Below are 16,772 nucleotides of genomic sequence, written 5' to 3'. Positions count from 1 at the left end.
AAGAGCATTGTATTGTCACCCGTTTCCCCAGAATGTTTCCTTTAAGTTTAAACAAAAAATTTCGCACACATCGCTTATTCTACCATGACTGTAAACTCCAGGTTTTAATCCTTTTTCCAACAGGTCGTTTCAGTGTCTGTGGCTTTAACTGCAAATCAGCTGCTGATGACCATTCCTGGTGAAAATAAGGGAGTGTGGCTATTAACAAAATCAAAGAGGTCCAAATATACACTTTTAAAACCAGCTGGGGTCTTAATCAGCCCCTTATTAGGTTGTATTTTGTTAAATCTTATGACCCACTTAATTATGACAAAGTGAATTTTGCACATTATTCATTTACCTGGATTTTCACTTGACCATCAAATGATGTCTAATAATATACTATTATCCCCTGTTCTGTCCTGTTTCATGCCTCTGTACTAGCTCTTGTACAGTAAGAAATGTACAATTTTCATTGTACGTATGTGTCATCACTAAATGAGTCATGAATTGACTGCGGTGTGTCGCATGTCCTATAGATTCTCGTCTCGTACCTGCCAAAGCTGGGACGCCAATTGCTTGCATTTCTTCTCCCACAGGTCCCAAGAGGGAAGTAGAAGCATTAATCTCGGAGCGTCCATCGAACCTTCGCGCAGCCTCGCACGTCGACGCATTGTGATTGAGCCGAGCAGATATGAGCGAGGACACGCCAGCCGAGACGATGGAGGCGAACGCTATTCCCAATGGGAAAGGCCACGAGGCCGGGGAGGAGATCACAGCATCGGCCAAAACGCCATCAGCAGAGGACGGTGAAAAGTGAGTACACCGCGACCAATAGTTTCATTTACGGGTTCGCACGAGAAATTAATTGTTCCAGTACCTTTAGAGGATGCTTTTACAAATAATGACTTCTGCTGGGTACACGCGTACAGCTTTTATTGTATTTGTCAGGCAGGTTGAGTAAAAGTGGAGAACTTGTCACAGATCCTCTGTGAGTCGTTTCTTTTGATATTTTCATGACTCCATGATGTTGTGATCAAGGCTCTGGGGGATCATACCACGTGGTGCAGGACTCCTTGTTCTTCTTGTCTCTTCAGATGGCTCTTTATGACTATATATTTGAAGTAATACTGATCAGACGCCTCCCTGATAGTGTGATAGTGTGTGGAGGATGAAAACCTAAAGGTCGTGAATAAATAAGTCTTATTCATTTTTTGCATTTTGTTGTTTTCATGTTTTTCCTTGTTCATAATGACGAAGTAACCTTGAATCTTAACTTGATAATCAGACTGGATTGTTATTACAAAACTCCCCTAGTAAAACTGAGTCATAAACATCTCCTTAGAGGTCTGAATTAAAGGGGAACTACTGTTTTTTACAACCTGGACCTTATTTCTGGCATAAAATACGATCGTTTGCTCACCCATATAACTTTGGTGTCATTTGGAGTCCTTTGGAAGATATTTAGTCTAAAAATGAAAGTATTTTGAAAAGAAACCACAAGTGGCTAGTCACAAAAAAAGAGTCCAATTAGGGCTAATTAAGCAAGGTGATTTGATTCCCGTTACAGCTACTGGATGCTTGACTCGAACTCCAAACCTCCCACTTGATAAAGGTCTTACTTCCTCATGCATCACGTCGCATGCATGTGCAGTTTCCCGTGTGCATGTTTCTCTGCCAAACCGAAAGGTTAGCTCCATCAACATCAAGAGACCTGACCTTCACCTTACACGATGCGATAAGCTGTATTTGACTGGGATTTAATTCAGTCTCAGGGATTAGTCAACTGTCATCTCGCTGAAAAGACTCCATGCCCACGACATATTAGGTGCAGATAATTTTGTGCGTTGTGATGTGACTGATTATGAAACTTATTATGTTCGCCCTGCTACCCGAGGCGACACTGTAGGCTAGCCACTAGAGCGAACCACCTCAGAACCGAAGTGTATTTTGAAGTGCCTTTGAGCAACCTACCTAGCTGCGGAATTAATGTTTGTGCTGGATAATGGAGCAGCGCCTAATTATCACGTCAGTGCTCGTTTAGTAATATTTGTTGTGTCCTCGCGTAATGGATGGCTTAATTAAAGCCTCTCTCTCCAGGAAACGAATGATGTACTGTTGTTGCTCTTATTGTATTATGACTGTGGGTGTTGTTTTTCCACTTTGTGCTCTCGTTGGGTGATGGATGATCTCTCTCTACACTGATGTAGGGAATCTGTAGCCAATAGTGCCCAGAACGCTAGGTACGTATGATACAGTACAGAAGATTTTGTGCTTTCTGTTTCACTTGTGTGTGTCTTGTGTGGAATTTAGCTCAGATAAAAAAAAAAAACAGTAGCTTGTTTCAGACAAAAGCCGGTTTGGTGATGGATCCTGAGTGTGTTTCACTTTGTGTTCTCATGATTGCGCTTCTAATCATTAGCCCTCACAGAACTGAAAACACAGAGGCCAACCTCCCGGAGAGCCAGGAGTTCTTATCAGGCATGGAGGACAAGAAGACGACGCGCTTTACAGATGTGAGTTCAACCGCGGCTGAGTTTTAAAGGAATTACGAGCGTAATAACTGCAGGAGAGTTAACGCACCGATTCCTCTCTTCTTTCTTTGTAGTTTGAAGGAAAAACCTCATTTGGGATGTCTGTCTTCAACCTGGGCAACGCCATCATGGGAAGTGGAATTCTAGGACTTGCATACGCCATGGCCAACACGGGGGTCGTCCTGTTTTTGTAAGTTGCTCATGCGCACCTAACACAATGAACTCACAGATTGCAGCTCACAGATTTTGTTTTCCAGCGCGGGCGTCTTCATAAACACATAAATAGCCCCTAATTGTATTGTAATTGTCTTGCATTAACCCAGCAGCAGACCTTGTTTATGACAGAGGAACTAATGACACTGGGCTTATTTGTGTGCTAAGTAGCGACTCAGATTAATAGCGTACTGGAAATCATTTGCTTGGGCTATGGACACATCCAATTGCGATCACAGATGCGGCAAATATTCGCACAGTTTCTCGCCACCAACCATCCAGGGTGCTGAGCGTATGACCGGTTTAACATTTAGAAGTCTCCGCAGCAGCGTTTTCTGTCAGGTTGATGACGTCACAGTCGACTGCAGCTGCTTTTTTTTTTTTTTGTTTCTATGCGTTTCACTGGAGGCTTTTTGACCTTTCAGCTACTAGAGTACCTTGCTACCAGCATCTATTGCTTGTTAGATGTAGCCTTTTACATTGTGTTTGTTGACAACACAGATTTATCCTTTAAAACTAGCTTATTTTTGAGAAATTCACCTGTATTAGTATTTAATTTTCTTGTGCTGGCATCATCAGCAGCAGTTTTACCAGTTTTATTCTGAATCTCCTGTATTTTCACATTATTTCAGTAACGCTACTCTTGATTTATAAGACTGAATCCCACAAACGCATATTTGTTCTCTGGTTTGCAATATATCACTACTGCATGCTATAACATTCAAAGCAGCTCTGTGTTACTGGGCTGACGCGCTGTCAAAGCTCTGCGCGCTCATTTACGTCCCAACATCTATGTCCTCTTTGTTTGCGAGGTCTCTTTTCTTTCTGATCTGTTTTGTTTGCACGGTTCACAGAAGTAATCAAGCATGTGCCTCCCGTGAAGTCTCACTCGATAGTGCTGGCAGCGCCGACACTTTCACTCATCTCCTTCCTCGTGTTGTTTTGACACCTCTTCCCGGTGGTGCTGGAGTGTGAGGCGGCTGGTGCCGGCGGAGCATATTTTTGTGAGAGGCGAAGTGGCGCTACGTTTCTGACTGAATTGAGGCAGAGCTGTTGATTCAGCGAGCCGTCCCCGAGCGCAGAAAACTAGATGTTCTCTCCTGTTTGTTGGTGGTTCGATGTCAAAACCTCAAAATGAACTCTGCTGCAGAAATCCGGTAGCGTGTTCATGTCAGCGTTCAAGATTCAAATCAGTCGGGGAGATATTTGAGGTATTTTTATGTTCCGTTGCTGCCGTCAGCCTGAAACGTTATTCAAGAATGTTATTTGACCTCTTTTCCAAGGCAGTCATGTCTGGAGGATTTTCCCTCGTGGTAGAGAAAGCTCCTTATTTTGATCTGAGTTGTGTGACTGTGGTTTTTCTGACTGAACTCTCCGCCACCGAACGCCGAGAGTCTCTGACTGGACAGGAGTTGAGATTAACTCCGTAGTCGATTAGTCTACTCTATTTCACTCTGATGTAGACACACAATCGCGTGCAGATTGATAGTACGTGACCGAGTGCAACAAATGATGTGTATTTATCCGTCCCATTATAGATGAAAGGCCGTGGCTTTGTGCGCGTATCTGCATGATCTTGCATCGAACAATAGAGTAGCAGCAGAGAAACCCGGGCAGGGTCGGTGACATATTTGGCGAGGGGAATACTGGCAGCTCTTCGTGTTTCGCGTTGGACTCCCGGCTGATAATCGCCTCAAAATGCACATTTTATCTTTTTGTACTGTGTCACTCTGAGAGACACAGCGTTCGGATACAGAAGGTCAGAAACGGGTTGACTTGGCGATGTTTTTCAAACAAAGGGAGGAAAGCAAAGGAAAGAGAAAATTGCTGCCGGCAATAGTGTATCACACTGAGGCATCAGTTAGCGCCACGTATGTTAACGCTGACTGATAAATAGCCTAGCAGGAGTCAAATGTATTGTAGCTGGCTTATTGTTAGGGATTAGGCGAACAATAGACATGTTTATGGTGTATACAGCGGTGAGTATTCAATCCTATTTGAAGTTTTACAACTTGAAATGTTAAGATTATAGCATGTACACTATTAAACTGTACTGTATGTAGACAATTGGAATTATCTAATACATGTTTGGTGATGCCCTTTGTTTCCCTCATGGCCTGATTTTTTCATAGCACTGAGAATTTAGTTGGCGGCTGCAGAGGCTTCAGCAGGTCAGCGGCGCTGGTCTCGGTAGGAATGCAGCGGGGCGGAAAGCTGTGAGCAGAGCTACAGTGACCCGAGTGTGACAGTCATCAGATCTGTCCTCCCACTGCCACTTGACTGACTAAATCCTCGCCCGCAAGTCAGCCCTGCATTCTTCCACTTAGTCTGAGATAAAAAAAAAAAAAAGAGAGAAAAAAAGCCAAACAAACACAAAACTGTTAAGTGGCCAAGAGCTGAAGTCGAGGTGAAAGACGGGCAGACTGGCCTTTTCCAAAAAGGAGCGAGGAATGAGGAGAGTGTGTTTGTGTGAAAGGTGTCAAAGTTAATGTTGCCAACAGTAGCAACAAAAGAGCAAACAGAGTTGGAATGAGGTGGATCCAGAAAGTCAGTAGATTAGTGGTCCATTCACAAAACTTCCACATGCCAAGGACTCGTCCCAGGAGTGGAATTCTAAGAAAAATCTTACGATTACCACGCGTTTTTGAACATTTCCCTGAAAAATACTAAAATATCAACCCTGACCCTGATTAAACCCTGACAAATTATGAAAGGAGAAGACCATAGACTGTATATAAATATGGACAACACGCCCCCACTTCCTTGCATTGATCAAATTGATACTAGAGTCTCTGCAGCACAGTCCAAGAGTGGAAACACACGGACCTCCAGACTCCAGACCTCCAGACTATGAGACCACTTCACAGAGCGGTTGGCATGGCAACTGGTAGTCTTCATGTTGTCACATCCTGTTTCTGTACTGTCAAATAACTATCTGAAACAAAACTTCTCAGAAAAATGGACATTTGAGTATGCATCAACGTTATATTAACTACATAAAATGACAGAAACCATCCTATTTTATTATTTTAGTTCGGCCCAAGTCCCATCCACTAACATGGAGGGGGTGGAGCTTATGACCTCTATACTGCAGCCAACCACCAGGGGGAGCTCTACTTGCTTTGGCTTCACTTTTGAGGAGCAGTACCATCGTCCGTCTTCAACAAGAAAATGCATGTATATATTCTGTCTGCTCTATGATGGCGAATATGAATCATGTCAAGTTCCTCTCGAGGAAATCAATAAAAAACGGAGGCAATCACTTGTTGTGGATGAAGTGGGTTATTCCACCGCAGAGGAACAAAGGGAAAGATGATTACTGGTCACAAGGAGATTTTCCTCGTTCTGCCAATTGCATCGAAAGTGTCATCCTTTTGAAACAGTCCATGTGATGTGCGTGTGGTTATTTATCGTGGCAGAGGGCAGAGGGACCGACGGGGCATCCTCCTTGGCTCAGCTGCACTAACAGTCCGGTGTAAAGTGGAGCCACAGGGACTCTGGTTTTTCCCACTCAATCTATGTACAAGGCATCCAGAAAATGTATGCCTCTGCTGCAGCTGCATAAACAGCCTACGGGGGGTGATATACAGTGCAGAACATGAAACGTATAAAAGCACAATTTCTTCGTTGCCAGTGAAAAATAAAAGGGTTTTGTGAAAGAATAGTGAATATTTGGGTTTTTAATGTGCGGCTATGTATTTGTTTCAGGGTTCTCCTTACAGTGGTAGCAGTCCTTTCATCATATTCCATCCATTTACTGCTAAAGTCCTCTGGTATTGTAGGTATGTACCATTAACCATTATCATACCATTGCATTTAATTTAATTTAGTGTGGATTCAACACATGCATAAATTTCTTTCACCTGTCTGTGTTTGCGGCTCAGGTATCCGTGCATACGAGCAGCTCGGCTACAGGGCCTTTGGGACCCCGGGGAAGATGGCGGCAGGTATTGCCATCACGTTGCAGAACATCGGAGGTGAGGTCACACGCCGCCATCTGTCCTCGCACGTACACATTCTTTTTTCTTTTTTTTTTAAATTCCCACCTTGTATTTCTGGAATAATGTCGGTAGAGCAGTGTGATTTGTCGGGTGAGATTAATAATAAGCGCTCTGCGTGTGTGTTTATGTGTGTGGGAGCGTGTTAACTCGTATATTTCTCCTCCGCAGCCATGTCCAGTTACCTCTACATAGTCAAGTATGAGTTTCCTCTGGTCATCCAGGCCTTTCTGAAGGTGGACAAGCCGGCAGGGTGAGTGTTTAAAGTGCGACGCGGTATTATTTGTGCACAGATTGGCGATATGAGTGATATCAGGTGCAGGGAACACATGTGGCACGTGGAAAACAGCAGTAAAGTTTATGTTAATAGAAAATTTCTTGTTGAAATTTACTGTTAAACTGATCCAGTATTATATCCAGTATCATAATGCAAGGCAATAGGTCTGACTGTGCTAAAAGCAAATAGCAAAAAGGCATTGCTGTGCCTCCAAAAGCTGAAACTGTAAATAAGAGTAATCAAATCATGCTACAGTACAGCAGTACATTATCCCGTCACTCCTCAGCAGGACCAAGGTAATAGGTCTACTCAAAACAAACAGCAATTACATTGGGTTTTTGAGCAGGAAGCATATATTTTGCACAAAATTATATTAAATAAAATATCCTGCCGGTTCAGAGTGAAACATATAGACCTTGCCACACCACCCCAGTCCGTTATCCCCCTCACTCCTCACGCACGCAACGACTTTTAGCGTTAACGGAAGAGCCGGCGCCAAGCTGGGCCAGTCATCGGGCCCCGGTGCCGCTCTGGATGCGCCGAGCACCTGCCGTGAGAAACAGCTGCGATAGTGACCCCAGAGGAAGAGGAGAGCAGCGCGGCCACCGAGAACTCTCACATCAAAACACAGCTAGACTCCACAGCTGAAAACGTAAACCATGGGATATCGCTCTCTGGTGCAGGTGGCCTCGGAGACAAACAAAACTCCTTACCCCAGTTAGAGCCTCTCCTCACCTACTTTTTTTTCAGGGTAGTGGTTGATGAGGAGGGGGAGCGGTGCAAGGATATGGAAAATAACAGTTGTGCACAACCCGGAATAAAATAGGCATGGAAATTTTAACACTGATAATTTCACTAAAGGAGCAAATGCATGCTCTGTGCCGGTTTCAACCTATAACGAGGAGAATGAAGACCACCACCACTACCGCTACCACATTTGCTCATAAATGTTTAGATTCACGTGTCCCACTATAAGCAGCCACAATAGAAGTGATATAGAGTGACAACATGCCCACGTTGTCTGCTAGTGTCAGCTCTGTTTTGTTCCGTGCAGCAGTGTGTGCGCGCTGTGGGCCATGGTCAACAATCACCGTTTATTTGAAATGACAGACTAGACTGTCCCGATGGCATTTCATCCTGTCAGTGGGTGTGTGTTTGCATTGTTAAACTGTACGGGATGTGGGCAAAATAACAGAGACTCCTTACAATCAGATACAGTCAGACACAATAACGCTGTGACAGATACTACCGTACATGAAACGGAATGGAATTACAGCGTGACGATAGAATTGCAGTGAACTATGGGCGATAATGCTGGTTGTGTTTCGATTTTATTGAAGAATTTAGCATTTATTTATCCGTATTTTGGAAAAACAATAGTTTGTTCATTTAAATAATGCAATAAGAAGAACAGGTAACACAAACAGTTTGAAGAGCAAACACTGTACAGTGATGATTTATTGGAGTCATTTACATTAGATCATGTGTACAATGTGTGTAACGAGTATTATGTTGTCAATCAGGCATAACATTATGACCACTGACAGGAGAAGTAAATAACATTGACCATCTTGTGACTATTCAGTGTTCTGCTGGGAAACTTCTGGACCTGGCATTCATTCATGTGGATGTTACTTAGACATGTACCACCCACCTAGACCAGACCAGACCAGGAACCCCCACCCCATAGCAATGACATGCCTTGATGGCAGCAGCCATCCCCAGCAGGATGCAGCCTGACACAGACACACGCACAAAAACGCTTTAGGAACAACTCACAAAAACATAAAGAACAGCACAAGGGATGATCCACAGAGTCTCCTCCCCTCAACCCATAGGACCCACAGCCCCCCACTAACAACATCCTGTTGCCAGACACCACAGGACACCCTCAGAAGACCCATGTCCATTCTCTGAGTCACAACTGTTTTGGAGGCACAAGGGAGACCTACACAATATTAGGAAGGTGGTCATAATGTTATGCCTGGTCGGTGTTTGCACTGTTGTTTAGTCCATTGTCTGCATGTGTGAGCACACATAATTGTGATTCTGCTTGTGCCTCTGGATGTGTGTTGGGTTTAAACCAATCTGACCCTGGTCAGCCCACATGCACAATTAATGAACACCTGAGGCTCTGTGTGTTTGTTTACATGCTTGCTGAACCAGTCAGCTTATCAGAACGCTGCTGATATGTCAGTGCGGAGAGCGCCGTATGTATATTTGCTTATCGGGGTTTTCATAGTGATTGTTGTGCATCTGCCTATTTCTATGTGTTTAGGGAAAATACTGTTGGTGCGTATCAGCGAGAGATTGCGTCCATGGGCCAGATGGCCACAAGGCTAGGATGACAACGGGATAGATGAGCCTCCTCTTTTTTTTTTCTTTTTTTTTAAGTGTGTGTGTGTGTGTGTTGTGTGACAGATGTTGCAACGTCTCCCACCTCACACAAGACAAGAAATTAATCACCCTCACTGTGTCTTTCTAAAAATAACTCTCAGAGATTTACTGCCTAGACATGGCCATGCATGTGACGGTGACACGGAGGTGTTTATGTCATTGGAATCTGATCGTCACATGTTTTGATGAGTTTCTCTTCCATTTAGTCAAAAAGCATGTTTTTTTTGTTGTTGTTGTTTTTTTTGTAAGTTTCCAATGGAACATGACCTCGCTGTTTTTGCACAATATTTAGTCATACTCAGTGTTTATACATTTAGTATTCCACTTCTGCAATCGGTCAGTGAACCCCACATCACTGTAATACAGTCTAATACAAGCACCGGCAGTTTAATGAAACCAAATTATAAAACAGGTTATGTATACATACACCGATCAGCCACAACATTAAAACCACATTGGCCATCTTGTGACAATTCAGTGTTCTCCTGGGAAACTTTTGGACCTTTTGTGTGGATGTTACTTAGACATGTAGCACCCACCTAGACCAGACCAGGCACCCCCACCCCATAGCAATGACACTCCTTGATGGCAGCAGCCATCCCCAGCAGGATGCAGCTTGACACAGGCACACACACAAAAACGCTTTAGGAACAACTTAAAAAACATGAAAAACAGCACAAGGTGTTGACCTGGCCTCCAAATTCACTAGATCTCAAAACGACACGGCACAGTTGTAGCGACATCGAATTTTAAATTTCTTCCTTCTTGTCAGCCTTATTTTTATTTATTTATTTTTTGCTGTTCACACCTTTTTCCTGCATCCACGCGATCAATATCTGACACAGAGCAAACTCTTAACAGAAGTGGTATTGAGAGGAGCGTTTAAGCGTCATAATTCCAAATCAATACGTTTAATTCTCTGTGTCCTTCTGCCTCTCCACAGCGAATGGTACCTGAACGGAAACTACCTTGTGATCATTGTGTCTGTCGCAGTGATTTTGCCGCTGGCTCTCATGAAACAGCTAGGTGAGTGCGTAATGTCGTGACCCTTTTTTTCAGCAGGACTCTCGTTTCACCTGCCCTCCAGTCTGAGCTAGAGGCACGCCGCGACCACAATTATGTTAATTACTAGGGTAAATAAAGCAGCTGAATCAATACCGCTGAATGCACCGAATCGAGAAGATTCAGTGGGAGTGTGAGAATGTGTTGTTTCATCTCTCGAACTGTGCATGGCAACCAACTCAAGGACACTTCCTCTAAGAGAACATTTGTCCTTGGCCTTTTGCTCATGGAAGAATTACTGTAACTCATACGTAAGCCTTGCTGGCTTCCTGGTCACATTTAAACTGATCTCCTACCTTATAGTTAGATATCTTCAGGGGAGTATTGCCAAGATTTTAGCCCCATTTGTTGGCGTTTTATTCGAGGGACAGTCAGTTTTCCTGCCTCAACTTACACGATCAGCCACAACATTAAACCCACTGACAGGACAAGTGAATAACATTGACCATCTTGTGACAGTGTTCTGCTGGGAAACTTTTGGACCTGGCATTCATTCATGTGGATGTTACTTAGACATGTAGCACCCACCTAGACCAGACCAGGCACCCCCACCCAATAGCAATGACACCCCTTGATGGCAGCAGCCATCCCCAGGATGCAGCCTGACACAGACACACACACACACACACAAAAACACTTTAGGAACAACTAAAAAAAAACAGGAAGAACAGCACAAGGTGTTGACCTGGCCTCCAAATTCACTAGATCCCAAACTGATCAAGTATCTGTGGGATGATCCACAGAGGCCCCTCCTCTCAACCCATAGGACCCAAAGGCCCACATTAACAACATTCTGTTGCCAGACAGACCTGCACAATATTAGGAAGGTGGTCATAATGTTATGCCTGATTGGTGTATTATTATTATTATTACTTCTCCTTCGCTCTTTTGCTGTTCCTTTATCTTTTCCACTGTCTTTCCTCACGATGTGTTACGTGTCTCGTGCCCTTGCTTCGGTGTCCATGTGCAGACACGCTTCATAACTGACAAGACTGAGAAGCGTCCGCTTGTTTTAAAATAATAAGTCTCCGTTGCTAACGCTCACAGTTCCACTGGGTTCTTGTGAGCGTGATGCAACAAGGGCACAAAACGATATAAATGGAAAGGAGAGAAAAGCAGGGGAAGCCAGTTTGGAAATGAGAAAGGGAGACTGTGTTGGCTGACCTCTAGTAAGAAGCCTGTCTCCTGCAGAGACACCAAGAACAACGGAGCCAGCCAGTGCAGTCAGAGCCCTGTAATGAGCTCTCTGCACATAAACAGTTTTAAGGAAAATTCTGCTTTGCAATCCAAGATGAGAACAATGCTAATGAAGCCTTTGTGTTTCAGGATACCTGGGATACACCAGTGGCTTCTCGCTGAGCTGCATGGTTTTCTTCCTCATTTCTGTAAGTCCCCTGATCTCAGTGTAAATTATGTGTGCTTCTTGTCTATTGGCTGATAGTATATTCAGATGCCTTAGGACCCCCCCCAACGCCTCTTTAGTATTCCATACTCTCTCTACTCATTGCCATGGACTAATGTTTGCATGCTGCAGTTCCAGGCTGTGTTGGTTCTCTGTTTTTCTCTGACCTAGTTTTGGCTGTGCGGGCTGTAATCCACTCGTTGCTCCCTCTCTTTTTCTCTGGCTCCCTCAGTGACATATTTTCTGACTGTCTGTATACTGACCGTGTCCCACAGCCTCTGTTCCTCTCTGCACTGCACAGGTTATCTACAAGAAGTTCAATATCCCTTGTCCATTCGTGGACTTTGCGTTCAACAGCACTGGCGGCGGGGTGAATATCAGTGCCATGTATCCCGGCGGGGAGGATAACCCTGCCTGTGTTCCCAAAATGGCCAATCTCAACTCACAAGTAAGGTTTTAACGCATGCTACTCACTCAGCAAATCCCCTTGCACTGTCATGGCCACTGACAGCCACCCACTTATGTTAGAGTCATCATCAGCATGTTGCCAGTGCCACTTCACAACCCGAGCATGGACGTTTTGGTTTGAAGCACTCGGCTGCACTGAAAAAGAGAGAAGGAGCCATCAAGCTGTTAATAGTACACTGCAGTCTGTGATTAAAGCAAGGCTCAAAGATGGACAGTGACCCCAGAGCTGTCTGGAGAGGTGTAAAAAGTGCTTTGGCATTTGGTGTCTTGCAGTGAGATCATCATGTTTAACCTTTGTAGGCCAGAGAGACATGCTGATGACTGAAATGGGAAAGGCTTGACATTTTCTAAGTACCCTTGTTTTCTTACACAGTACATACCTTCACAACAGGACAGTCTTTAAAGACCCATTAATCACAGCTAGATGCTTAAATGTGTTTGACTGTAACGTTGCACAATTTTATTGAAACAATTTTACTTTCCAGAGCGTTAGCAAATACTGACTCCATGTTCCTGCTTCTAGGAAATTCTATCAAGCTTTTACTAGCATCCCTAGAAGATGGATGAGATTTTCCTTACTCAGGCTGCTCAGCAGCTTACGAGTAAGGCATTCTTAAATAGGCTAAAGCTGATCTGCAGCCAGACCCAAGTTAATCACAGAGAAACAATTAGCTCTCTGTGATGTGTCCGAGGGAGTAATGGGCAGTAAAGAGCGAGGTTGGTGGTTAGACGTCTGGGATGGCGCTGCTGTATCTATGGTGACCTGTTGGGGTTCATTTTCAGACGGCCTACACCATCCCCATCCTGGCGTTCGCCTTTGTGTGCCACCCGGAGGTCCTGCCCATCTACACAGAGCTGCGCAAGTATGTTCTCATGGTGGAAAACTCCCGCTAAGTTTGTCTTGGATACGGAATCAGTTGCACAAGAGGAAAGCTACAGTGTCTGCTTTACGCTTGGCTGATCACGACCTTAGTCACGTGCACTGCTTCCCCCTTTATTTTGAAATGTGTTGCCGCTGCTTGTATTGTGGAGCATGGTGTTAGTTTAAATATGTCATCCTGCTTTGAACCACTGTTGCGTGTTTTTCTAAGATTAAATTTGGAAGTGTTATCGACTCTTTCCTTCAAGAGCCCCGGAGCTGAGGATGGTATTTTACAGTAACTGGGTTACATGCTTTATGTATTTGACAGTGGATGCCCTGATGTTGCGGGTGCGTGTGTTTTTTTTTGTGTGTGTGTGTGTGTGTGTGTGTGTGTGTTTGTGCGTGTGCGACATCACATGGCAATATTTTCTGATTTCAGTCCCAACAAGAAAAAGATGCAGCATGTGGCCAACATCTCCATTGCAGTTATGTACAGCATGTACTTCCTGGCTGCTCTTTTCGGATACCTAACTTTCTATGGTGAGGCCCGGTCCTCCTCCCATTGCAGAATATTATGCTATCTATCTATCTATCTATCTATCTATCTATCTATCTATCTATCTATCTATCTATCCATCTGTTGTATACTGAAAAGCATTGCAGTACATCCATGCCCTCTAGTGGTCAGACTGTAAATCTAAATATGATTTTTAAAGGCACATCAGGCTACAGTCATATTGATTTACATCCAGTACATATTTTATTTTTATTTTTCTTATTACGGATGATACTATGCTTCTTAAAGATGTGTATAGGTCACAATTGGTCATCCTCAGGCCTGCTCTGTCTCTTTCTGTCTCTTCCAGGTGAAGTGGAAGCAGAGCTGCTCCACACCTACAGCCGCATCGACCCGTACGACACTCTGATTCTGTGCGTGCGCGTGGCTGTGCTCACCGCCGTCACACTCACCGTGCCGATCGTGCTCTTTCCCGTGAGTACAAGTTGCGACGCCCTCTGAGGTGTTTCGAAACGCAGTGAAAACAGCGTCTGTTTCTTCCCGATCAGGTGCGGAGAGCAATCCAGCAGATGGTGTTTCCCAACAAGACCTTCAACTGGCCTCGGCACATCGCCATCGCCTTCATCCTGCTCACTTTCATCAACCTGCTGGTCATCTTTGCGCCCAACATCCTGGGGATCTTTGGGATCATCGGTAGGTTAGAGGAGGGGTTGGCACTTTAAAGCAGGGGTGTCAAACATGCAGGCCAAGACCAGCGAGAGATATTACCTGCAATTTTTCAATAAAATTGCCACCTAAGACCACTAAGAGTTGGTCTGTTTTAGTAAGAAGTGCAGACATGACACAACACTGGGAACCAAAACTTATTTTTCTTAAAAGAATTTATGTTGTTTATAAAATGTTTTGTAAAAGCATAGTTCATTAAATGTGAACTTTGTCGTGATGCAAGTGTACTTCTTTGCACTAAAACAAAGGCAAACCTCTGTAATTATTTATAATATTATGCTAATATATTACTGTTACGGCCCGTTTGACACCAAACTGGGTTGTATGTGGCCCCTGAAGTAAAATGAGTTTGTTTCTAGAAGAGACATGCTGCTAAAATCTTGAGTAGCTTTAATTAATTTACGTTTAAGATAGCAACCAAATGAATAGTATCTAAACCTACGACGGGCATCTGTTTAACGTAAAAACACAACCCTTTTTAGAGCCAGCGTTTGGTTTGTCCATTGTTTAATTTGTCTATCTACTGTAGAAGCGTGGCTTAGTCTCTCTTTGCTTTTTTCCACCATTTTTATTCTGATTTCCTGCAGGACTTAATGAGAGTGAATAATTTTCTGTGTTTTCCAGGCGCCACATCCGCCCCTTGTCTCATCTTCATCTTCCCCGCTGTCTTCTACATTCGTATCGTACCCAAAGAAGAGGAGCCGCTGCGCTCGGTCCCCAAAATCCTGGTGAGCCTCCTCAGAATAACAGAGAGCATTTCAGTCTATTTAAGTTTATTAAAACATTTATAGGTGAGGTGAGGTTAAACGAATCTATCGACGCAAACCTTAACTCCCTTGAGGTGTGGCATTAATTAACATAGTAAACAAAATGACTAAAAACACAAAGGTAGAAATAAATGGTCTTTTTGTATTTGACAAAAAATGGGAAATGTAGTGCTGTACAAAACTAGAATCTTTTGAATCTGTATAGCCGTGTTAGAGAGTCAGAGAGTCAAAAAACACTGCATACAAAATCCAGAGTTTATAACAACAAGCTAATATCCATATGCAGGTAGGCAGTCCGTAAGGCTAGGGGCAAAACAGGCTGTAAAAATACACAGCAGGCAAAATTACTAGGGATCCAGCAATAAATAAATAAATAAACCATCAAGAACAACAAGACAAATGAGTATACGCTGGTGGGTGAGACTGACCGAACACAGGAGATGCAAAAAAGTCGAGGGAAATTGAGAAAGACAGGAAGCGAACGAACTAAAACGCATGAAGAAGACAGAACAAAAAATAAAGCTGGAAGTCTAAAGGGAGTCATCCCAATAAAGAGACACATGTAGAGTTGTGTTTGTGCCTTATAGAGTATGTTCCGCTTCTTCAGTGTATGTAATGCATGTTTCGTCTTGAACATGATGCACTCGCTCTCTCTCTTCCTCTTCAGGCCGCCTGCTTCGCTGGGATCGGTTTCCTGTTCATGATAATGAGCCTGAGCTTCATCATCATTGACTGGACATCGGGCAGCAGTAAAGCCAGCAGCGGCCACTAGGCACCACCTCCCGTTGTTTTTGTTTTCTTTCAGGTTTTATATTGTCGATTTAGTTCTCTGTGTTGTACCGTTTTTTTTTTTTGTTTGTTTTCGAATCACATTCGGTGTTGAAGACGCCCTATCGTTTCCATTTGAGAATATTGGCCACAGAGTCTGGAGTTCGAGAAGGCTCTCTCTCTCTCTCTCTCTCTCTCTCTCTCTCTTTCTCTTTCTCTCGCTCGCGTTGTACTGTACATCCTGCCAAACAGTGACTGCAGATCCAGGCCAGTGAACTTCCATGGAAAGCCGATAGTGAATAAACTGAGAGGCCAGGTGCATAAAGATTGATAGTGACGAGTCGAGGCTGCGCCTTGGGAGGAGGATGTGAAGCAACAATGTGGAAAGCTGCCGTCTCTATACACCTGTACCTTTGTTGATCATGAGCATCTTCCTCCTCTCACTATCCATCATTTATGTGTTGATCTATAGACTGCTACTTAGATTGTAAGACGCAATCTGAAGCACTGCCCTTTCAACTGCCCAGTGAAATTTATTGACAGACAACTATTTTATGATTTTAATGTCTATCATTATTACTACTATTATTATTATTATTAATATTATTATTCTAAGTTATTTGAATAACTACATATTGTCTATTATGTGCACCTGCAGAGGAAAGTCATAGAAAAAGCTACTGCACAGATGGCAGGATGAGTTAAAGGAATAGTTGAGCATTTCAGCGCTGGATGAAAATGTGAACAGCACATTCATGTCTGTGCAGCAAATGCATCCAGCGCACAGTTAGCTCAGCCAGAC

At 43.7% G+C, this 16,772-nt stretch overlaps 1 protein-coding gene across 1 annotated transcript; it reads left to right on the top strand.

Annotated features, from left to right (window-relative positions):
* The first annotated feature begins 652 nt into the window (after nt 1–652).
* Nucleotides 653–16,162, top strand: LOC311486940 (sodium-coupled neutral amino acid transporter 3-like). Its single transcript, XM_084542965.1, has 16 exons — nt 653–795; nt 2,190–2,222; nt 2,402–2,495; nt 2,588–2,703; nt 6,435–6,508; nt 6,611–6,703; nt 6,896–6,977; nt 10,342–10,424; nt 11,787–11,845; nt 12,164–12,310; nt 13,114–13,193; nt 13,632–13,732; nt 14,059–14,183; nt 14,258–14,402; nt 15,060–15,163; nt 15,870–16,162. Exons 1-16 carry the CDS (start codon nt 674–676, stop codon nt 15,972–15,974), a joined length of 1,563 nt encoding a protein of 520 aa, XP_084399091.1. The 5' UTR covers nt 653–673; the 3' UTR covers nt 15,975–16,162.
* The last annotated feature ends 610 nt before the right edge of the window (nt 16,163–16,772 follow it).

Source organism: Chelon labrosus, assembly GCF_963514085.1.
Source record: "Chelon labrosus genome assembly, chromosome: 4".
NCBI classification, from domain to species: Eukaryota; Metazoa; Chordata; class Actinopteri; order Mugiliformes; family Mugilidae; genus Chelon; species Chelon labrosus.
The sequence above is the reverse complement of the archived record's forward strand: the minus strand, read 5'-3'. Positions and strand labels throughout refer to the sequence as shown.